The 23466-nt window shown below is 41.3% G+C and overlaps 1 protein-coding gene across 3 annotated transcripts; it reads right to left on the bottom strand.

The window, feature by feature from the left end:
• Positions 1 to 9877: 9877 nt before the first annotated feature.
• LOC306968872 (ATP-dependent RNA helicase DHX58-like) lies at positions 9878 to 20303 on the bottom strand. Of its 3 annotated transcripts, XM_079564434.1 has the most exons (13): positions 20188 to 20206; positions 19643 to 19669; positions 19489 to 19556; positions 17357 to 17561; positions 16433 to 16623; positions 15980 to 16093; positions 15728 to 15860; positions 14247 to 14432; positions 13810 to 14048; positions 12153 to 12464; positions 11075 to 11265; positions 10909 to 11008; positions 9881 to 10157 (listed from the first exon to the last, which is right to left on the bottom strand). In XM_079564434.1, exons 3-13 carry the CDS (start codon positions 19489 to 19491, stop codon positions 9966 to 9968), a joined length of 1866 nt encoding a protein of 621 aa, XP_079420560.1. In that variant the 5' UTR covers positions 19492 to 19556; positions 19643 to 19669; positions 20188 to 20206; the 3' UTR covers positions 9881 to 9965. The 3 variants fall into 3 exon arrangements, with proteins under 3 accessions (XP_079420559.1, XP_079420558.1, XP_079420560.1); XM_079564433.1 differs by having other exon boundaries at positions 9878 to 10157; positions 19489 to 19666; positions 20188 to 20263; XM_079564432.1 differs by having other exon boundaries at positions 9879 to 10157; positions 19489 to 19669; positions 20188 to 20303.
• Positions 20304 to 23466: the final 3163 nt, after the last annotated feature.

Genomic DNA, 23466 nt, shown 5'->3' with positions numbered 1-23466 from the left:
TTTCCTCTCCTTTACAAGGGACCCAGCGTAGCATGAATAACATGTATAAACCAATCAGAGGAACGCATGGTCTGTCCAACATTATTGTAAAGACATAAAATGCACAAAAATATATGTAAAACTGTAAATATTTTGAGGGTTGGACAATAAAGGGGCTAGATGCAATTTGGCCATTTTATACTCACTACTGCCACCTCAGGTCACACGTGTAACTGCAGCTTCTATATTAAGCTCGTGCATGACGGCACTTCACACCTTTTTGAGTGACAGTGCAGGATTTTAGAGGCAGATGTGGTGAAAAAGTCTGGGCTCATTCTACACATTAGGACATTGTTGGAACATGTAGGGGGAGGAAAATACTTCATTTTAACATTTTTAAACTCTGTATAGTCCCTTTAACAATGAGAAATTGTCCATTAATATGGTAAATAACTTAACTATAAAAAGTGATTGTGTAGTAACAAGAGGCACATGAGTGACCATCTTTTCTACTCCTTTTCATTCAAATTGCACAGTTATTTTAACCTCTTAACCCCCACCTGAACCGAGCACATCGTCTCCAGTTCGGCTTTACCCAAATCCAAAAGCTTCTTGAACAAAGTGTCAAAACAGCGACGAAAACAAAGATGAAAATACAGCAAAGAGAGATCTTCTGCCAAATCAAAAAACAACTTCACTCTTTTCATGACATGTCAGGAGTTATATACAATAGGGAACCGTCCATATCATTGTTGTCGAGCCATGTCTCCATAAACAACAAAAACAACCAACACAGTCCTCTGAGAAGAACGTAATCCTGCTTGATATCCGATGTTTCAAGTACCCACCCACACAAAAAGTGCCACCAAACAGCTGATACATCATATTTACCACATAATAATGGCGAAATGATATAGCCCCGTACAGCAGGTACAGGGGAGAGCAGGGGCACCCCGGGGAGGGCAGAGCAGTGGCAGCGTCATGGCTCATTATAATTGGATGTGTCAAAACTCTGCTCCGTTTTAATGTAGTGCCTCCATTATGGAAACGCTGCCGTGACCCGCACCTCTCCGTTTGATGGATGGGGAGTTTGAGGTGACTTTGCTTTTGTTGAGGCTGATAGAGACCGTGATGCCTGCACTGTCTGTCAGGAATATGAAGCACCGGTTGTTGTTGTTGTTGCTGTTTATTTCTGACAGAAAGTTTAATGAAGTTGGATTTAGGGACAATCCAACAAAACCCAGCCTGCCGTCGAGCATGGGGTTCCCTATGATTTTAAAGTTAAAACATGTTTAGAAAGTTTTCAGTTGCACAGTAGGCTTTTCTTTCTACTTGACAATTGTTTTCAGTTTTGTTTGTGCTGTGGCCTCAGATGTTTAAGACTTTGGCCTTATGACATAAAAGGAATAAAGAAGGAAATTAAGCTGCAGCGCAAATTTAACCTGGAAGACCTCCTGCAGGTGTCATTCATTGCCTCATCACCAGTCATCCAATCACAGTCCCATCTCAAGCCGCACCTTCGCAACAGCCAATCATCGCCCAGGATCCTCTTCTTAAAGGAACAGGCCACCGTTTTTACATACTGAGATATGTTCGTGCCTGAGCTTAGACGAGTTGATAAGTACCAGTCTGGTCTTTGTGCCCGTGGAAGAGTGTGGTAGCTTCCAACTTCCCCCCCGTTTGGAGCTATAGGAATATACTGGGAGAGGCCAAATGCTAACAACACAACATTTTTGGTCGTTTTTCTTGACTGAGGGCACACACAAAGACCAGACAGGTACACATCAACTCGTCTAAGCTCAGGCAAGAACATATCTCAGTATGCAAAAATGGTGGCCTGTTCCTTTAAGCTTCCTCGTCCATCACTCGGCCGTTTCCCAGCTGTGCTGCGACCCTCCTCCACCCCTCCTCCACCTGGCCTCTCCTCGGCTCTCCTCGTCGTTGTCAAATGGCCGCCCGGGTCTCATCCTCCACCACCACCAGTGTCCAGGCTCCGGGGGAAGATTGTGTCAATCATTTATCATATACTGTATTTCGTATCGTTAATTCAATCTTCCACCGGGGTCTGAGCGCTAACTTTGATTCATGTCCAATAAAACTCCCCTAATGCCACTCAATTTCTGTCTTTTCAGGTTGACATGGCATTCATTGGAATAGTGAGATCAGCTAAGCACAAAAGCTTATTTTAGAATCTTAGTAAAATAAATTTTACTTTTTTTTTTTTTTTTACTGGAGTAACATTAACTGTGTCCTTCAGTGTATTAAAAACCAGACATGTATTATACCTTTGTGAGCTCTATGCCTAACCAAGTCAAGAAGTCACACAATATTTTGTTGGACCTCTTTGATTACAGCACACATTTGCTGTGGCATTGTTTCAATAAGCCTCTGTAATGTCAAAAGAACCAGTGTTGCATTTATATTTCACCAACATCTTGTATTGATGATGGGGGAGTGTGACCACTGCACAAAGCCTCCTCCAGCACATCCCAAAGACTCTTAATGAGGTCCATGTGCGAAAATGATTTCTCATGCTCCCTGAACCACTCTTTCGCAATGTGAGCCTGATAAATCCTGGCATTGTCATCTTGGAATATGCCCGTGCCATCAGGGAAGAAGTAACCCATTGACGAAATAAGATGGACATTCAGGATGTTCAGGTTGTCAGCTGATCTCATGCTTTGGGCACATCATTTTTGCCAGACCCCACATCAGAACAAAGTAAGGTATATGTTAATAACCTACACTTGTCAAACTAATCAAGATATATTTGTTCCCAGATGTTTTGGCCTTTGCAGGACAAAGTGAAAGGAGAGGCATACAGCTATATTCTGCTCGGATACTCTCCTCCACTCTCCCTCCGTGCAGTCCTTGTGCCATACGAGTCTCTAAACTCCAGTGGTGTGGTTTCGCGGTGAAATCGATGGCCTCAGACCGACATGTCTAACGCTCTTGGCTGAGTGTCTGCAGTTATCACCGTCCATAAAACCTCTCACACAGATCGGCAAGTTACGACAGTCATGAGCGCGCTGGAATGAGCTATAAATCTGTCTCTTCTTTCATCACAAAGGCTATGACACATTTCTTTTGGGATTTCCACATTTTTCATAATGTCTTCACACCGATCTCAGCACAGTCTGGTGTATTTGGTGATTTTTCAGATGTATTGTTACAGATTCCAGTAGAGTCCAAAGCCTCTGTGTGCACGCAGTTATAAGCTCAATAAAGGTTTGTGCCCTTGCTCTTATAATTACTCACACTTACTTCCAAAGGTATTTCATCTTGTAACTGTGGTTTGGAGAGAGAAGATTATGGATCAACATCAACAAATACCGTCGTCACTCCCTTTGCATTACTGTCCTGCAAGTATAAACATAAAGATATGAAGTTACAACAGTTTGAGACAATTTGAGCACTAGAATGGTCAGCACAAGCCGGATGAAGCTTGTTCTGACCATTGAAGTCAGGACTTTGAAAACACATATTGATATCGGCAAATAGGTGGCCAATGTTTTGGGCAAAATAGTAAGACTGGCCAGAATGAAAACAGGCAAGAATGAAAACAATCAATCAATGAAAACTTTATTTAGAGAGCTTTTCAGACAAAGACAGAGCGCTCCCTCAGAGGAAACACTGGAGATTGTTAAAATAATGAAAAATTAATATTTGCAAATAATAACACAACATAAATTCAACCTTAGACTCACAGAAACAGAGTAGCTTCAGGAAAGTTTTCAATTGGACATGAATCGTGATTGGGGTTCAGATCCCGACGGAAGATTTACATGCAGTCTGGACGCTGGTGGTGGTAGAGGATCAGACCCGGGGCGGCCAGTTGACAACGACGAGCAGAGCCGAGGAGAGCCAGGCGGAGGAGGAGGGGCGGAGGAGGGGCGCAGCACAGCTGGGAAACGGCCGAGTGATGGACGAGGAAGCTTAAAGGAACAGGCCACCGTTTTTCCATACTGAGATATGTTCTTACCCGTCCCTTTTTTGATGAGTTAATACGTACCTGTCTGGTCTTTGTGCGTGCCCTCAGTCACGCAAAACGATCAAAGATGTTGCTAGCATTTGGCCTCCCCCAGCATATTCCTATAGCTCCAAACTGGGGTGAAGTTGAAAGCTACCACACTCTTCCTCGGGCACGCACAAAGACCAGACAGGTACGCATCAACTCGTCTTGGTAAGAACATATCTCAGTATGGAAAAACGGTGGTCTGTTCCTTTAAGAAGGGGATCCTGGACGATGAGTGGCTGAAGCAGGAATGAGCTGCTGTGGTGATTTGGTGAAGAGCTGCCACTGAGGAGGCACTGAATGAATGCTTCAGGTAGGTCTTCCAGGTTGAATTTGCACCAAAGCTTCATTAAGATGAAAAATGAAATATAAACCAAACTAAGTGAAACAAAACGCAACACAAAAGACGTCCTAACGATTATGCCGTTGATTTAACCGTGTACTAAAATAACCTGTGATGTAAGGAGAAGGACAGTGGCGCAGCGGTTAGTGCTTGTGCTTCACAGAAGGTCCTGTGTAGGTTTCCTCAGGGTACTCCGGCTTCCCCTCCCACGAAAAACATGTACAATAGGTCAGGATGAATGGGAGTGTATGAGTGAGTGGTTGGTGGCGGTCGCATGTTGTAAGTTGGCAGCCTCACTTCCGCCAGTCAACCCCAAAGGGTATATGGTGACTACTTAAGTATAAGACTTTATTATAATAAATAGAATAATTTAAAAATGGTAAATGGACTCAACTTATAAAGCACTTTTCAACCTTCATCAGGCCCAAAGCGCTTTACAGCAAGGAACCAGTCACCCACTCACACTCTCATTCATACACCAATGTACGCAGACACTGGAGGAAAAGTGAGAGAAATGTCTTGCTCAAGGACACAATGACAATGTGTATCTGCAGGAGCTGGGATTCGAACCCACGACCTTCCGATCCCAAGACGACGCAAATGTAAGATTGCATATTATAAGAACAGACAACGGGTCGTCGAAAGAACTGGTTCTCAATCGGGACTCAAAAGTGCATGGATTGTAAGTTTTTCCCTGTGAATCCTGTCACTCCTGCTAATTAATTTTGCCTTTGAGTCTTGTTAAGCTTTTTTTTTTCAAGACACCGATAAGGAAGGGGGGAAGTACTTGTTTAATTATTTATTTCTCTTCCTCCAAAGACAAATGAACTCACAGAAAGCAGATTAATTGGAAAGATAAAGTGAAAAAGCATTACCTCTGGGCCACGTCAAAAATATGTTTGTTTATCCTGGACGTAAAAACATGTTCATTTGACAAAAAAAAAAGAAAGAAAAACATCTAGCTGCAAAATGGCATTTACTGAACACATCATTATTTCTCTATTGCACAAAGCAACAAAGGGCTTCTGCTGAAGTTTAATCAATTTATTGTGTTGCAATTTGTGACGAATCATGTATTTTCTTCACCCACAGATGTGACTGAGCAGACCTGAGTAAAAGTCTTGAACTTGACTTGAACCCAGGACCTTATTGTCGGAGGGTGAAATTGCCGCTGTGCCACTTAGGGATTTGCATTTTAGTAATAATCACTTTGAAATATCTTCTGTGTTGTTGTTGTACATGAGATCATCTGGACCTGCTTCATGCAGCATTTATGTTGTATTTATTATAAGAAAAGGTTTGTGCCCTAGATTCAAAACAATAAAAGCTGCTCTGCTCCTACACCCATCATGCACCAGTTCTCTGTCACAGCAGCGCCGCTCTACTTTCACAAAAGCGGCTAATTGCAATTAACCCAGTGTTGAGCTGAAAGCGGCAAAAGCACAAAACCAGGACTGACGGCCATGACGCCGCAGGGTTACTGAGAGAGCAAGAAACACTTCACATGTAAGACTAAAGGTCCCATTGTACTCTAAAATGAATATATTTTTTTTAAAACCCTAACCCTAAGCTTTTTATAGAGCACCTTTCATGTACAAGGACAGCCCAAAGTGCTTTACCCTGAGTGCTGTTACAAAACAACTGTACAAATACTCAAGGGCACTTTTCAATAAGGACAAATGAACAATCCTGTTTGGGGCAGGATAAAATAAATCACTTTACCAAACAGGTAAGCTTTAATACAAGGCAATACAATACAAAACTTGTATTTAATTTTAATTTAATTTAACCTTTAACCTGTTACTTGGCTATGATTAGGGTTAGGGACGGCAAATGTCATGTAAGTTGTGTTTCACTCACACAGATTTTTAGAAACTAGAAGGTCTTGAGTTTCAAATGAGGAATCACACTGGCATATAGGCTGCAAATTCTCCAGTCACTTTGAGATTTGGATCTGGATAATTGCTAACCCTAAATCTGACCCTAAACCTAAGTCTAACCCTCAGATTAAATCTATTCAGTATAATAATAATACAGGTGCTCGTCATGTAATTAGAACATCATGAAAATGTGCATTCACAACTGTGAAACTAATATATGATAGACTCATTAAATGCAAAGTGACATATGTAGCCTTTATTTGCTATCATTTTGATTATTATGGCTCAGCTTGTAAAAACCCCAAATTAAAAATCTCATCTCATATAATTAGAATAATTTGAAAATGGACTTTAAACCATAATCATCAAAATTATAACAAAGAAAGGCTTGACATATGTCACTTTGTATGTAATGAGTCTATATCATAAATACTTTCACATTTTAAGTTGAATTACACAAATAATGCACTTTTTCATTATATTCTAATTATATGATGAGCACCTGTATTATTATAATAAAGTTTGAGTGATCATTAAAAAGACAATGGTTCGTAAAGTCAACAAACTCAGTTGACATACACAAAATATCACAGTAGAAATGCAGCCAGATAAAGTCTCAATAGGATTACACTTGGGTCTAATGGACTAAACAAAGACTAAAGCTACTACTATAGGAACCAAACCAGGTCTAGACAGGACTAAACTTATAATAAATTATCCCATACTAAAGTAATATCTAAAAACTTAACAAACAAGGCTCACCTCTCCTAAAACCAGACTATAATTTTACTAGAGCAGGTCTCCAGGTCTCGGGCTCGTCTCCACGGAGACGGTGTCTAAAGTCAGCCAAAAATGATCCTTAAATAGATTAGGTCCTCATCCAGATCCATACTTGAATACTCACTGCATTTCCTGTGTCTAGCTGGTCATTAAGATTTAGGACTGTGTGTATTACTGGCAACAGTTTAGTCCAACATTTTACGCAGAGTGTCTTTATTAAGGTTTTTATTAGGCTGAATATGATCAGCAAGTCACGCTTTATGTTGCAGATTAGTGTGTGTGTTGTGACACATTCTGAATTCTGTCAAATAAGCAAGATACAGGTGCTTTGATACGATATGTATGCATCATGTACTACAATAATTGCTGATGTGACTGAGTACAGCTCGAGCCTACATGGTGTATTGAGACACTGATTTACATACAGATCTATTTCTCGAATCTCCTGTGAAATAACCAAACTAAAAGGCCTTTGCAGGTATCACAGACAGAGCAGGTTAAGGGGAGCCTTCTCTTGTTTGCTAAAGAGCACTGACATCTAGTGGCCAAAAAAATACAGCATGAAAAAAACATGAAATACTTGACTCAAAAGCATTTAAAAGATTTATTTAAATTAATCAGAAAGTTCATTCATACTTTAGAAAGACTTAAAAACGTGACAAAGACAAGAAGTGCACGAGAAAAAGTCTTTGTGGTGATTTTACTTCTAAAATGTTTACATTTTCACCACATAAAACTAAATCGTTTATCATGTTAGTGCTAGACCTTTTATATGCACTGTATGCAAAGTTCTCCAGTATCTTAGAGCCGGGGTTCCCAAACATTTTTGGCTGGGACCCCAAAAACTGACACGTAAACAACTTGGGACTCCCATTGCATAAAGTTATTGCATCTTATGCTACTTTAAGTCAGAAAAACAGTTTAAGATCAATTTGACATGTATTTAAACAGTTTGTTTTAAATATTTGACTGGATTTCACAAATGATATGCTGTTTTACATTTAAAATTTTTTACTAAAAAACGTAGCATTTTTCATTTTTATTTCATCTTGAAATCATCTGGGGACCCCCCTCAAGGCCTCGCGACCCCCACTTTGGGAACCACTGTCTTAGAGCAGGGGTTCACAAGGTTTTCACATGCTACCCTCAAACTATCAACACAAACAACTGATGACAACCACAAGAGGAGGAGCAGGACGATGCTTCAACCTATCACACTTATGAGCCATATACACCATGAGCCATATATACCATGAGCCATATATACCATGAGCCATATATACCATGAGCCATATACACCATGAGACATATATACCATGAGCCATATATACCATGAGCCATATACACCATGAGCCATATATACCATGAGCCATATACACCATGAGCCATATACACCATGAGCCATATATACCATGAGCTATATACACCATGAGCCATATATACCATGAGCCATATACACCATTAGCCATATACACCATGAGCCATATATACCATTAGCCATATATACCATGAACCATATACACCATGAGCCATATATACCATGAGCCATATACACCATGAGCCATATACAACATGAGCCATATATACCATGAGCCATATATACCATGAGCCATATACACCATGAGCCATATACACCATGAGCCATATATACCATGAGCCATATACACCATGAGCCATATACGCCATGAGCCATATATACATGAGCCATATACACCATGAGCCATATACACCACGAGCCATATATACCATGAGCCATATACACCATGAGCCATATATACCATGAGCCATATACACCATGAGCCATATATACCATGAACCATATATACATGAGCCATATACACCATGAGCCATATACACCATGAGCCATATACACCATGAGCCATATACACCATGAGCCATATACACCATGAGCCATATATACCATGAACCATATATACATGAGCCATATACACCATGAGCCATATACACCATGAGCCATATACACCATGAGCCATATACACCATGAGCCATATATACCATGAACCATATATACATGAGCCATATACACCATGAGCCATATACACCATGAGCCATATACACCATGAGCCATATATACCATGAGCCATATACACCATGAGCCATATACACCATGAGCCATATACACCATGAGCCATATATACCAAGCAAGCCTTGTCATCTCAGTTTGTCTGAACCTGTCGACCCCCATCCTCCCTTATTTTCAGCACTGATTCCTCTGATTCCAGGGGGGATCCCGAAGAGATGGAGACGGATCTGAGACGGAGCACCCATCCAAAGTCTCACCCAGTTTCACTCCACACTATAACCTTGTGAATAAAATCTTGATTTGTTGTGGCGTAATATTTATTGTTTATCCAAATCACCAAATTGGCACTTATTCTTTAGATATGAATAAGCCTATTGATCATGCGTCCTCCTTTTTTAGGTTATTCTCATCTATTCATTTCATACAGGATTTTACATATTTTAGCAACAATGTAAAAACCTGTTTCCCACTGGCATAAAGTGCAAGTGCAAAGGCTATAGATTATAATTGTACAAAAAAGCAAAGCTTAAAGAGTAACTCCTGTCTAGTAAAGTGATTTACTTGGGAGTTTAAAATTGACATGAAGAGAATGTGAGAAATCTATAATAGATTTTGCAGGAACTAAATCAAAATGTGAAGATCTGAACCTGGTTTATGAACGGTGTAGGTGTAAGTACATGGTCTTTTCATATGACACAAAAACTAGCACAAAAAAACGACTCGGCTGTCAGTGAAATAATAATGATTAAAAAAATGCAAGATTTAGGGGGAAGCTCAAAGTAGAGTCACTGCTCCTCCTCCACATCAAGAGGAGCCATCATAAGATCTTTTGTGGATTTTCCTGACTCAAAATGTTTATGCCCATCAGAGATTTTGTCAGAAATCATTTGTAAAATGTGAACACAACCTGTTACAGAGGATATTTCAGTCTAGGTCTAGGATGTCGGGAAATTGGTCTTCACAATACGTGATGAAGTCAAAGTCCTCAACAGGAAACGGAGCATCTTTCCACTTCTTCACCGTGATCTGTCCATCTGGAGTCAGCAGAGCGAAGTTGTAAATTTTAATCTTCGGCAAAAGAGCAACGCCCTTGTACTTCATCTCATGTCCCCAGTCCTAAAAGAGAGGAATTTTACATTATATCCGTGATATCATTTATGTTTTGGGTTATGTTTGTTACAACGGTGTCGCATGCTCACATGCAGAAACGTCTCTCTTTTGTTTCTGTTTTCTTGTGACGTGAAATGTAATTTTGCTAATTAAAGTCTCAGTCGACTGTGTGAGACTGTTGTGTTTTTGGCTCAACAATGATCTGGACAGGGCCTGTTTGATGGGTTTTCCTGGAGCAGAGCAGAAAGGGTGATCTCAGATGGACATGCCACATTCATTTCACAGCCTCCTCAGTTGTGCCTCAGGGAGAAGACTGTGGAGTCTCAATAAGAGACTGGTCCAACTGGCTGAAAGACAACATCCACCAAGCTTTCAGGAAAGCTGAACCCTCTTGTCCCTCTGCTGCCCCCTACTGGGTACAACTGTACATGTATTTGATAATGCTCTGTTGTCTGCATAAATGGATTGAGAGAAAACTCTTTGTTTCTCTGGCAATGCAAGGCAAGGCAACTTTATTTATACCGCGCATTTCGTACACAAGGCAACTCAATGCACAGGCTTTACATGAAGAACTCAACTATGGGTGTTGGAAAAAAGTATGCACTGGACAATGTTGAGCCAGTCACAGGGCTCAAACCTATTAATGTGGTGGTGGTAATAACATTAAAAATATGCATTTATAAACATACTGAACATTCATGATTTAATCTATGATTTAATCTATTTGATAGAATAAAAGTAAAAATGCTAAACGTACCTTGTTGCAGTTGCCATTGTTGCAGAGAATCTTACGGCCTGGTTCCCAGTCTTCAAATTGCTTTTGCAAAACAAAATCTGCTCCCACTTTGTACTCATTTCTGTAAAGGAAAAAAAAAACATTATTATGTTGTTTAATAAATTCTTCGGTCCATCTCAGAACTTACTTGAACTCAGGGTTGATGTTGACACGGTGCATTCCCTCCACCAGTCGGATGTCACTCCCAGAGGCCACACACTTGAAGCAGTTGCGACACTTCAGCTGAACGTCAGCTGCAGCAAAGCGGTGCCTCCTGTCGTCATTCTTTTGCTCGGCCAATTTGCGGAGAGCCGTCTCCTGCCTTTGCACCTGACTTATCTGCACAGGTGCAAACGTATTCTCAGTCAAGTCAAGTCACAAGTCCAAATGTTTTGTCAGTTTTATCTTAGTTGACATGTACTAGATTGTGGAAACCCGACCGAAGTCCGACAGGACCCATTGGAACCTGACGGGCTTGGCCGGACTCGGGAAGCGCATGAAGTCTCTGTTCATTCCCAATCCGGCTTTCCAGCACAGAACCTCTGGCCCCCAAGATGATTTTGAGAAACATTATTATGCAAATAAAAGATCAAATACCTGTTAAAGTAGTCTAAAAATGCGAGAAATAGTGTCAGTATTTCAAAAATGTCCAGTCAGAACATCACGCTTGGTCATATAATGTTAAACAGTGATTCTCTGCTGGTGGGTCAGGACCCAAAAGTGGGTCACGGAACCATTTTCAGTGGGTTGCGAGTCTATAGGGAAATTTGATTCAATGTTTTCCATATGAAACTACATGGAAACACTAACTGTGTAAGTTAAAATGAATATTATTGGGTTGTTTTGATCATAATTTCAGTCTTAAAGGGATATAGTACAGTAGATCTACTGCTTGTTCAACAATAACTTGTGTGGAAAATACAATATTCTATACAATATATGACAAATTACAGTTTTATTTGGGTCCTCGGCTTGTCATCCGAGGTGAATGGTGGGTCCCAAAGCCCTGCCACTTGGGAACCACTGATGTAAAACATTGACATTTGCAGAAAATAGTCCTTTGCTTTAGGCCACAATGTTGAGGTTCGGCCCATGGGTGTTTTGACAATGATGAAAATCGGCCCTCCATGACGCAAACTTGCCTATCCCTGCAATTGTGCAATTATTTGCTCTGTCGGTCTCGTACAGAAAAAATCGGCTCGATCCACACTCTAATATGTACTAACCTTTTGTCTGAAGTCATGGTTGTTCATCTCCTGCACTTTAGCCACAGCCTTCTTGGTCAGCTCCTCCAGATACTCATTGATCCGTTCTCTAACCAGCTCCCGGCCCCCTCTCTGAGCCACCAGTGAGTACACACTGTCCGGCACTCGGGCCCGCCCACTCGCCTGCTGCTGAGCAATTTCATTGGTCAGCAGACCGTAGCGCACCACAAAATTGCATTCTGTGATATCGAGGCCTTCTTCAGCGATGGAAGTGGCGATGAGGATGTTAAGAGAGCCACAGCGGAAATTACGAATGGTTTCTCCCTGTTCCTTCTGCAACACAAAAGTTTTGGGTCAAAAAAGGTTGGGCAGCCCTGCCCTGGACATTTCATCTGATTTCATCTAATAATTTGTGGCGCTACAGAATATACACCGGCCTCTCACTCAACACCAGATCTGACTTCAGTTCGGAGCGCCTGCTCTGTCCTCCTTCAGCCCTCTGTCTATCAGCCTCATTTCGCTCTTTCTGCTACTGAACCTTATTTGACTTATATCTGATGAACTGTGTGTGCATTTAGATGGCTTCTTTTCTCTGGTGATGTGGTGGTTCGTGAGGTGCTTTCTTTTCCAAGGAGACTTTTAGGAGTCACGTTGCTGAACCAGGAGCCGAAGCTCATTCCCGCAGAGCAGCTCGTTCTGGGCAGTGTTTGATCAAACTTGTGTGAACTCAGAGGCGCTACAGCCGCTGCAGAGTCTCTGAGTGCTGTACTACAGTTCCTGTCTGTTCAGCCCACTTTTCCCCACTGAGTGGAGACAGAAGATACAAATCTGTTTAACTGATAACACTACTTAAAACAACTCCTATTTTTGTTCTTTTCATATTTCCCAAATCCATTGCTGTACAATGAAAACAAATATGTAAATGTAAATTTGTGCAGTAATATCTTCACTTTACAACTACTCCTGGTATTATTACGTCTTACAATATAGTTCCCCTTTTTATCCGCTTAGAAAATCCACATTGTTTAATTTTGTGTAATTATGCTTTTGTAGTGTACCACTTCATGTAACCATATTTAACTAGGGAAAACGTGGAAGACCTTGGTAGCCTCTATCTTGACCTCGTTTGGAGCTATAGAGGAGAGGAGGAGAGGCTAAATGCTGTGTTTACGTGATTGAAGGCACAGGTGAAGACCAGACAGGTACAAATGAACTCGTCTAAGCTAAGGTAAGTGAAAACGGTGGCCTATGCCTTTAAGCCCCACCTGAACCCAGCACCTTTTCTCCAGTTTGGCTTTACCCAAAAGTAAAAGGCTCAAACGGCGCATGTTTCATAAAATACGCGATATCTAAAAAAAACCTAGGATTTTGATCAAGACTAGCCTCTGCTAAGCTTAGGATTTCTCCAGAATCGAGACACGTAGAATTAAACGGTTTTAACTCCCAAAACCTAATCCTAACAATAAAACCTGTCATCTGCCACATGTTGTGTAAGATCTGTGTGAGTGAAACACAACTTACATGACATTTGCTGTTCCTAACCCTAATTCCCTGATCAAAGGGGACGGCAAGTAGCAGGTTAAAGGATTATTACTGTACAAGTCAAAGACACATTTCTGCCATCATTGTGCATGTTAGACAACTAAGTTATTGCAATCTATTTTCAAATGCCCAGTACCTGCATCATGTTGCCGGCTCCGATCAGTTTGGCCGCTTTGATGCCAGCTCCCTGCAGCGCTGCATTCTCCAGGATCCACTCATACAGACAGTGCACACTCTTACGCATCTCAGTGAAGAGAATGCCTCTCGAGTCCTTTTTGGACACAAACTGCTCCAGAAGAGTGCTCTCCAGTTTACCCATTTTGGGGTTCTCACAGCTGAGATCATTTGCCAACCTGCTCAGCTCCTCCTGATTCTCTGTGAGAGAAACGGTACATTGAAACTGACTTAAGGATAGTTCAATAGGTCTCAAGTGATGAAAAATTGGTATGAATTCCATAGCAATTAACAATTCAAAACTAAATATTATCTGACACATACATTTTATTATTTTTCTAATATATGGAAGAAAATAGCCTCTCTCTTCAAGCAAATGCTTCTTAGATTATTATTTACCTTCAAATAATCCCACCAAAAAGAGGTCAGTTCTGTTTCCGTCCATGGGCGTGGTGTCCGCGTAAAAGTCTCTGAGGGAGTTGTAGGCATCGATCATTCGGAGCGTGTCGTTAATGAGGAGAGCGTCGTTATACTGCCTCAGATGAAGAGCGCACACGACCATCACTCTGTTGTCCTCACTCACTCCTGAAGGAAAAGAGGTTTTAAAGATCGGCTGGTCATTGTTATGTTCTGGTCAATGGCTGCAGGCGACACTAGGGGTCACCGTTGCTGTTGTACCTCCGTATAGGCGCAAGCCCCCCATTGGAAAGCACTGCACTTTAGACACGTTAAAAATGACTTCAATGGCTGGTTTTTAATTTTCCTAAACTTTCTACAGCTAGATATTGCTCCTGTGATAACGCTGGGTTAGTTAGATATAAAGGGACCAGGCAGGTTTTCATAAACTTGTATACTAATGAGGCCTGACTTTGATTGACAGGCTGCTAGCATTAGAGCTAATGGCGCGGGCGCGGCTACAACCAAACTATGCACCCCTGGAGGCCCGAGTCTACAGTAAAGATCCCGCCTTATGCCCACTTTAGGAGTGAGGGGGAGTTGTCTATTCTTTTTAACATCTATGGTTCTGGTTTAGTTCCATCTGCCAAACTCTCTACTTCTTCTCCCCAAGACTTAAATACGTGTGAACGGTTGTGTATTAACTCATTGACTGCCAGCCATTTTCAAATCAGAGAGCTCCCCACTGGAAGAGGTTTTTCAGGATTTTGACTTTTTTTTAAGACCCACAGAAAGTGTAGGTCTGGGTCTATGTCAACATGAAACTCACCAAAAGAAATATTAGACTCTCTTCTTTCACCTACAAAAAAGTTTGTTTGTACCTCTTTCCATTCTGTAGTAATCGTCCGTAGAAAATAGGTGAAATCACCCAAAATGCTGTTTTCTGACCAAAAAGCTGAGAAAACGAAAGAGCAATGCTGCCACCTAGTCACTCAAGTCACTCGGTGGCAGCATTAGGCAGCACAACAAAGATTTTAACACCAGACATGCTCAAGGCTTTGCTGCAGCTGTTTCAATGAAAAACCTAATTGGCATCTATAGACGTCATTGGCAGTCAACGTTCGGATTTCAATTGACGTCTATAGACGTCATTGGCAGTCAATGAGTTAAGAGAGAAGCGAACAGGTGTCAGTGTCCACCCAGAAGCAGAGAGAGGTGTGTGTAACTAGGGATCCTGTTTCTGTAATTGTAGCTGAGTGGGACGGATAGACAAGGCTCTGTATCTGTCCGTCATGACTCACACGTATATTTTTGTATAAGGAGGCCTGCTAACTTCTGCAGAAATACAAGTCTCTGAAAAGGCATGTGAGAGGTGCTGGTTAAAAAAAAATCTGGGCCACCTGGGGCAGAGGTTGAAAATCTACAGAACATGGTACAGAGGGATCAGACATCTGGTCACCCTATCAATGCCACATTCTTCTTACCCCTTTTTTCGAGTTCGATCACATCCTGCTCATACTCCTGTGTCCCGCACTCCCTTAGCTGGACGTCCCGCGGCAAGTCCAGAAACTCATGGATTTTAAGCATCATCCCCTTTATGTGATCTCCCAGAGGGTCCTGAGCAAACAAACAGTCAAGCCTCAATAAGTTACAGGGAAAATGAACATAAGTAAAATTATGAAGAATGGAGGTTAGGTTAATATTTATTTGAAATTAATGAATGAGAATGACTGTACCACAGGTCTCCTTTCAGTGATTTTAAACTCTTTGCGAGGCCTGGGCACTTTCTGCTGCAGCTCTGGGAGGAAGTTCTTCGTGGAGACTATGGCGGAATCCATGTTGGCGCAAATCTAGAAGCATTTAGTGAGTGGCAGAAACATAGAAACATGTTCATCATGTGCTGCCCTCTGCTGGTCTCATCCCACATTGCATTTCATTAGTGCTGAGAAGTGAGTTCTTTTTTGGTATCTATATCAGAGGTCCCCAACCACCGGGCCGGGGACTGCTCCCGGGCCAGGACACATTTGCCATTGGGCCGCAGAAAAACAGTAATAATTTAAAAAACGAATTTTCTTTGTTTTATCTTTGGCCTCATAGATAATGCACATTTGGAACCTGCCCAATAAAGACAGGAGAGCCAACTACTCTGCTACATAATGTAGTTTAGGACAAAACTATATAAATCTAACCGTGAGAACGTGCTCCACAGCGGTTTCTGGGGTCCTCTTGCCGCCCGTACCAGGAGAGGCTGTGAGGCCCAGGATCTGTGGCAGTGGACCCTGGTTCTTCATCTTCTTCTTCACATAACAGCTCATGATCTTACTGTACACCGAGTCCTTGTGCGTGTGGTGGCACTCGTCGATGATCAGCAAAGTGATGTCTGGAACAAACACAGTAAAAGTAGCTAAATTAGGATGCAAACCCTGTTTCAGATTTAGACTATTAGTACTTAAATGCCGTTTTGTTGGTGACACTCTGCCCAGAGGCGCTGAAGGGTGTTTGGCAAAGGACCATTTTCATGCAGGGTCTGTCTTTGTATAAATTATTAAGTTGTATTATGTGTGCAATATTGTATTACATAGTAAACACTTGAGTTGCACCAGAGTTTTCCAAAGTTACCTACTGCATGTGCATGTGTTGTGCTTTCATGTAATGTATTTGTTTGGATTTGCCCCACCCAATAAACAAATACAGTACATGCCACAAAGCATTTAAATGAAGATCAGCATGTGAACAATATATCATTACACAAAGGAGGAGGCAAATAATATAATCTAATGCAAATCACTCTCCAAGTTAAAAACGTTACTTTCTTTTGTCCCTTCATCTGAGCCGTTTGAACTAGTTGGGCATTGATCCTACTTTTGACAGAAACTGTGTGTAGCCGAGGAAGTCACCTTTAACTTTCTCTAATGAAAGTTTGACTGTACTTTTACGAATGAAATGGCAATGCCTTGTCAGCCACATTACATGGCAGGTCTCCAAGATGCATAGACTGTTCTTTTTTTTGTATTGTACTATAAGTTCAAATCAGGACGCAGCTCACAGCACACCAGTATAGAAGAAGAGCTCCACCACCTCATGACATCAGCAGGTGCGTTTTGAGGGCTCACCGGACAGCTCCACGTGTTTATCCTCCTCATCGTTGATCATGGAGTTGTAGAGAATCTGAGCCGTGCAGATGATGACGTCAGACTCCTTCAACACGTTCCCAAAGAAGTCCTTCTCTTTGGAGTCCCCAGTGACCGGCAGCACCTTGTACTGTTTCCCCAGGAACCGGCCGAACTCCTTAGAGCAGTGCTGCTCCACCAGGTGCACCTACAAAACACACAAATTATTATACTAAAACTCTGCAAAACATACAGTGTGAAGAAAAAGTAAGTTTGGAATTTCTCACATTTCTGCCTAAATTGGTCACTAAATGTGGTCTAATCTTCATCAAAATCACAGGAATGATTAAACAGTGTCTGATTTTAATTTTATTATATATTTATTTTGGCTATTTCATGTAAACATTCACAGGAGAACGTGGAATAAGTAAGTACACTGCCTGAATCTCGCTGAAGTGCAGCAGTTTTGCAAAGAGGAATGGTCCGAGATTCATCCTGATCATTGTGAGCGTCTAATCTGCAACTACAGAAAAGCAGTTACAGCCAGGCCCGCCTTAACCTACCCATAGGCCCCGGGGCTTGAACAGAATTGTAGGCCCCCCCTCAGCGCAAACCCTAACCCTAAATCCAATAAAAAACCCAACCTGCAACTCCTACATGTGTCAAAAATAAATGTTAAATGACATCTTGCAATGTGTATCAAAATCTCTATCTTTAATACAAATTTAAAAAAAAACTACAACTCAACAAAAACAGACTGTCTCTTGCAAACAGAAAACATGCTTCAAAAATATGGCAGAAATAATAAAAATGAGCATAGCTATACATCTTAAAAAGGTCTTTTTCTTGACTTTCTGGCTGAGAAGTCTTTAATTATGTCCGTAAAGTCCAAGTCACGAACGATGTCATTTTCAAGTGACATCAGTGAAAGATGGCTAAGTCTCTCTTGGTGCATCCCTGACCTCAGGCGAGATTTTACCAATGAAAGCTTTGAAAAGGACCCCAGCCATCGAACAGGGTCTGAGTTCAAAGGGTCCACAATGTTCGAGTCCTCTTCCACTCCTCCTCCTGCTGCGGGAGGAGGTCTGCTTCAGCGGCGCCTTTTTCCTTCTCTGCTCCTAACTGGTCCGCGCTCTCCCCCCCCCCGACTCGTCTGGGCGTAGCGGTGAAATGGCAGCTGCATAGCTACTGGTTGAAGGCTGGGTTGGCTATACGGGGAAGGCAGTGGCACCTCCTCTAGCAGCTCCTCCTCACCGGATTGAGAGCCAACAATCTCCTCTTCGCTCTCGCTGTCAGCTGCGCGGCCTGCGCCTCCTGTGTCAGGGGCGCTGGCTGCAGCGGCTGCAGTGCCAGTTCGCCGAGGCTTGTGGAGGAGCCTGCGTCCGCGGCGCTGGTTCCACCTCTGGGTGTTGATTTTAAAAAGCCCGTTAGCTTCGGCATATGGCTCATCAGCTCTTTATCACGACGCTCCTTCTCCTTTTGCGTCTTTCTTTTCTGTGCACCGCTCTCAATCTTTTCCTTCCCTGACATTTCTGTCCCTCGCTACGAGTCGCCATCAAGAAGTGTGAAAGTGAATAGATGCGTTACTACATAAGTTACGTCTTTCTATGCGCTTGGATTGGTTAGAATTTGTCATAGTATCAATGCGATGCGATGACAAATTCTAACCAATTGGTCAGTTGTCGCTGCAGTATGTGATTGACAGGTAAAACAAACAAATTACAATATTATGGAATTCGATTATATCTGATAGGCCCTCTGGGCCAAGAAGGGCGGGCCTACTCCAGGTACACAGCGTGAAGTGAAGTGATTGACATAGAAATCGACGAATCATCTTTTCTTTTTCCTTTTTTCTTTAATTCTGATAGGCCCTTGACAATAGTAGGCCCCTGGGCTCCAGCCCCTGCTAGCCCGTTGGATAAGGCGGGCCTGGTTACAGCTGCAAAAGAAGGGTCAGCCAGCTCTTTATAATACAGGGGTCACTTATTCCACGCTGTTGTGAATATCTCAGGTTTTTCTTCAAAATATCGTGTACTTACTATTTCTTCCCACTGTGCATGCAGCAGGTTATAACTATTGAGATTCACCATTACAGATCCATTTGTAAAAGTTGTATTATTGTGAAATGTGCGTACCATGTTGACAAGAACGACTACTTTAGCCCTGGGTTTTGTCTGCAGGTGTCTTTGTGCCACATAGACTGCTGCCCTGGTTTTGCCTCCTCCAGTCGGTAACCAGATGATGATGTTTTCTCCCTGAAGAGCTCTCTGAACGACCTCCTCCTGGTACGAGTACAGCTCCAGCTCTGCCATACTTCTGCATATAAGAAAGTGCAAAGTCAAGATTTATTTATAGAGAGTGAAAGAGGGACCACATGGAAACTGAATTGTTAGTTGTGGCACAAACTCATTCCCAATATCAAAAGCCATTTATAGCATCAAAGTTTCCCACAGGGATGAGTTGATAAACTTGTTTTACAACTTTCAGGCAGAAAGTCATGAAAACATGTTATAACTGAGTATCTAATATGGCTCATCCAATTGTATCACTAAATATGTGTCTATTCAGTATTCATCTAACTTTTGTGCACTGTAGTGGGGCTCTATGGGTGGCTTGGGAACCAGAGGATGGAAACCACCTGTCGGCTCAGTTAAACAGATACTTAAGTACAACACAGCATACTTTCTGCATACTTTTACTGTAAACTGCATCAACAGCGGTTTATGCTAGTAATGAACGGAAATAGCAATAAAAGTCCGATTCCATCTCACATAAATAAAAACAAAATGATAACAAAGTCCAAAATCAATAGTAATAACCATTTGCTGACTCACATTTCCGGGTAATTATCGTCTTATGTGGGACAGGTCCGCAGATCTCCCTCCTCTGCCTGTCCCGGAGCCGGCAGAGAGTTATTAAACTTTCAGCTGAGCAGTGAGGCTGGCTTTCTGGAAAACGAAAGTAAACGCCTCTGTGTGCTGTAAGAGGGGGCCGCTAAGGGACAGGGAGGACTGCAAGGGACGACTGTGCGCAAGCGGAAGTGACACTACATTAGCCTTTGATTCAATGCTTTGATTGAGTAATTTAAAAAATCTTTAGTAGTTTTGGTTTCAAATGGGATACACGACCTGGTGGTACTTGGAAGGTCAAATAGTTTTCAAAGTGGGACTAGAAAACTATGAAAATAATAAATGACTTTTCCCCACTTAAAATAATGGAGTCAGGTCAGAAAAGAGGGTGGAGTCTCTTAAGTGTCCATTATCTTCTTACCACACATTTTCAAGTTCAAAGTCTAAAGTCTTTAAGTAGGACTTCAGGATCCCCCCTCACAGGGCCCCATCAGTGCATTGATTGCACCCAAGATAGCAATCATAGTAAATCATATCAACAACTTTATTGTCATGAACATTATTACAGTAAATGACACTGCAAGTAAAGACAGGTTTCCCCCAAAAAGTGTGTTTTTGGAGTTAAATCTTACTGACCGTTTTTTAAAAGAAATGCAGCATATCTGTGGATTGAGTTGAGGATGCATTGCACGCCCTATGGGGTCCCAAGATTGACCCCTGGGGGACTCCACAGGTTATGGCAATTTTGATGTTAGTCCAACATAAAGAGTGCCCTTGTGTTATGGATATTATTAGACTGAATATGATCAGCAAGTCAAGCTTTATGTTGCAGATTAGTGTGTGAATTCTGTCAAACAAGCAAGATACAGGTGCTTTGATACGATATGTATGCATCATGCACAACAATAATTGCTGATGTGACTGAGTACAGCCCAAGCCTACATGGTGTATTGAGACACTGATTTACATACAGATCTATTTCTCTAATCTCCTGTGAAACAACCAAACTAAAAGGCCAACTCTCACAGAGCAGATTATGGGGAGACTCCTCTTGTTTGCTAAAGAGCACTGATATCTAGTGGCCAAAAAAAATACAACATGAAAGAAAAAAGAAAAAAAAAACATGGAATACTTGACTCAAAAGCATTTAAAAGATTTATTTAAAATCAAAAGTTAATTCATAGTTTGGAAAGACTTAAAAATCCGAAGACAGAAGAAACAAAGACACTGTTCATTTTACGCCATTTCAGGTCCAAACTGCAGAAGTTCACCAGTACAGTATATTAGAGCAGGGGTTCCCAAGGTTTCACTTCACAACCCTCAAATTATCAACACAAACAACTGCCGACAACCACAACAAAACATAATGAGCTTGTACACAGTTAAAGGGTCAAAACATACCTATTGTTAGTCCCAAGCACCACATTGGAAAACCCTGCATTAGATATAAATAAGTGCTATTTCTTAGGTTATTCTCATCCACTCATTTCATACGTGATTTTACATGTTTAAGCATCAACGTAAAAACCTGTTTCCCATTGACAAAAAGTGCAAGTGCAAAGGCTATAGATCATAATAGTACCAATAACAATATTCCTATGTTGACAGTGGTTTAGCAAAGGCAAAGCTAAAAAAAAGTAACTCTAAAGTGACCAGTGCAGGTAGAGAGAAAGCTGTAGCAGTAATAGGCTGTTTAAATGGGAGCCTATAGTTTAAAATTAAGATGAAAGTGAGAAATCCATAATAGAATCTGCTGAATCTGGTTTATAAATGGTGTAGGTGTAAACTTGGTCTTTTTATATGACACAAAAACTAGTACATAGCTAACGACTCCGCTGTCAGTAAATTAATAATGATTACAAAAAATATACCTTTTGAATGAGTTATCCAGGGGGAGCTGCTCCTCCTCCACATCGAGCGGCACCAGCATAAGATCTTTTGAGGATTTTCCTAACTCAAAATGTTTATGCCCTCCATCAGAGATTTTGTCAGAAAATGTGAACACAACCTGTTACAGAGGATATTTCAGTCTATTTTTATTTTATTGATGGGATCCCCATTAGCACAGAAAAGCTGTCGCTATTCTTCCTGGGGTCCACATATAAACACAAAAAGAAATACATTAAAGAAAAAGAACAGTACATTAAGATACAAAAGCCACGCAACAATGTATACAATATATTACTGTATCACAATTCATGATCACTACTTTCTTGGCATAATTTAACAATAATGTATCAAATCTCAAGCCATAGTTAGTATATTTTCAGTTCAGTTCAGTTGTAGATAACATTGTTTTCAATGCCGATTTAAATGTTTTTATGTTTAAGAGCATGGTTAGATTTTCAGGTTGCATATTCCATGCATGCATTGCTCTGTACATAAATGTTTTCTGAGCACTGAGTTTGAATGTACTTTTGGTAAAACAAATTTCCCCACTAAGGCGTGTCTAGTTGGATAGTCGTGTTTATCTTTGCTAAATAAGAGTCTCTCGTAAAGAATTTTGGGCCGCTTTGATGCCATTATATTTTTGAAGAAAGACAATAATGAATACGATAATCTATCTTTTACTGACAACCACTTGAGTCGATTCAGCATGACTTTGGTTTGGTTGTATAATCGCAGCGTAACACCAGTCGAGCTGCTCGGTTTTGTACGGTCTGTAGCCCTTTTAACACCCCAGCTGAAGCGTTTGACCACACTATTGGGCAATAGTCAAGATATGACAGAACCAGAGCTTGGCTTATTTGTTTAGTGGCTTTCCATGTAAAACAATTACTTTTTGTGTTCGTCATGTGCATTAGTCATGTACATCTTCTTGTAACGGAGAGACCATTTCCCATTTTAGTAATGATGTTGTCCACATGTTTCTTCCAGGATAACGTGTCATCTAAAGTGATACCTAAAAGTTTTGCCTCTTCGACCTGCTCTACCATAGTAGCACCTACTGTGAGATTTAACACTGGATTTGTTTTTATTAGGGATTTTGAGCCAAATATCACACTTTTTGTTTTCTTCACATTTAGAACTCATTTGTTTGAAATTATCCACTGGACAACTGCCGTGAACTCCTTGTCTAAATTTGCACATAGTTCATCAGCTGTTGTAGCCGACATGTACACTGTAAAGTCATCTGCATACATGGATATTCTTGCTGCATTGAGTACAGTCGGTAAACCATTTGTGTAAATCGTATACAACAATGGTCCAAGACAGCTGCCCTGAGGCACTCCACAGTTCACAGGCCTGAGATCAGAATATGAC

The sequence above is a fragment of the Gobius niger genome, assembly GCF_951799975.1.
Source record: "Gobius niger genome assembly, chromosome: 10".
NCBI lineage: Eukaryota > Metazoa > Chordata > Actinopteri > Gobiiformes > Gobiidae > Gobius > Gobius niger.
The sequence above is the reverse complement of the archived record's forward strand: the minus strand, read 5'-3'. Positions and strand labels throughout refer to the sequence as shown.

Coding starts and splice junctions, on each gene's coding strand:
- LOC306968872 (XM_079564432.1), bottom strand. CDS start 19,665: ATGGCAGAGCTGGAGCTGTACTCGTACCAGGAGGAGGTCGTTCAGAGA. Junction 15,861..15,979: donor TCACTGAAAGGAGACCTGTG/GTACAGTCATTC, acceptor TTGTTTGCTCAG/GACCCTCTGGGAGATCACAT. Junction 11,009..11,074: donor AACATCAACCCTGAGTTCAA/GTAAGTTCTGAG, acceptor TTTCCTTTACAG/AAATGAGTACAAAGTGGGAG.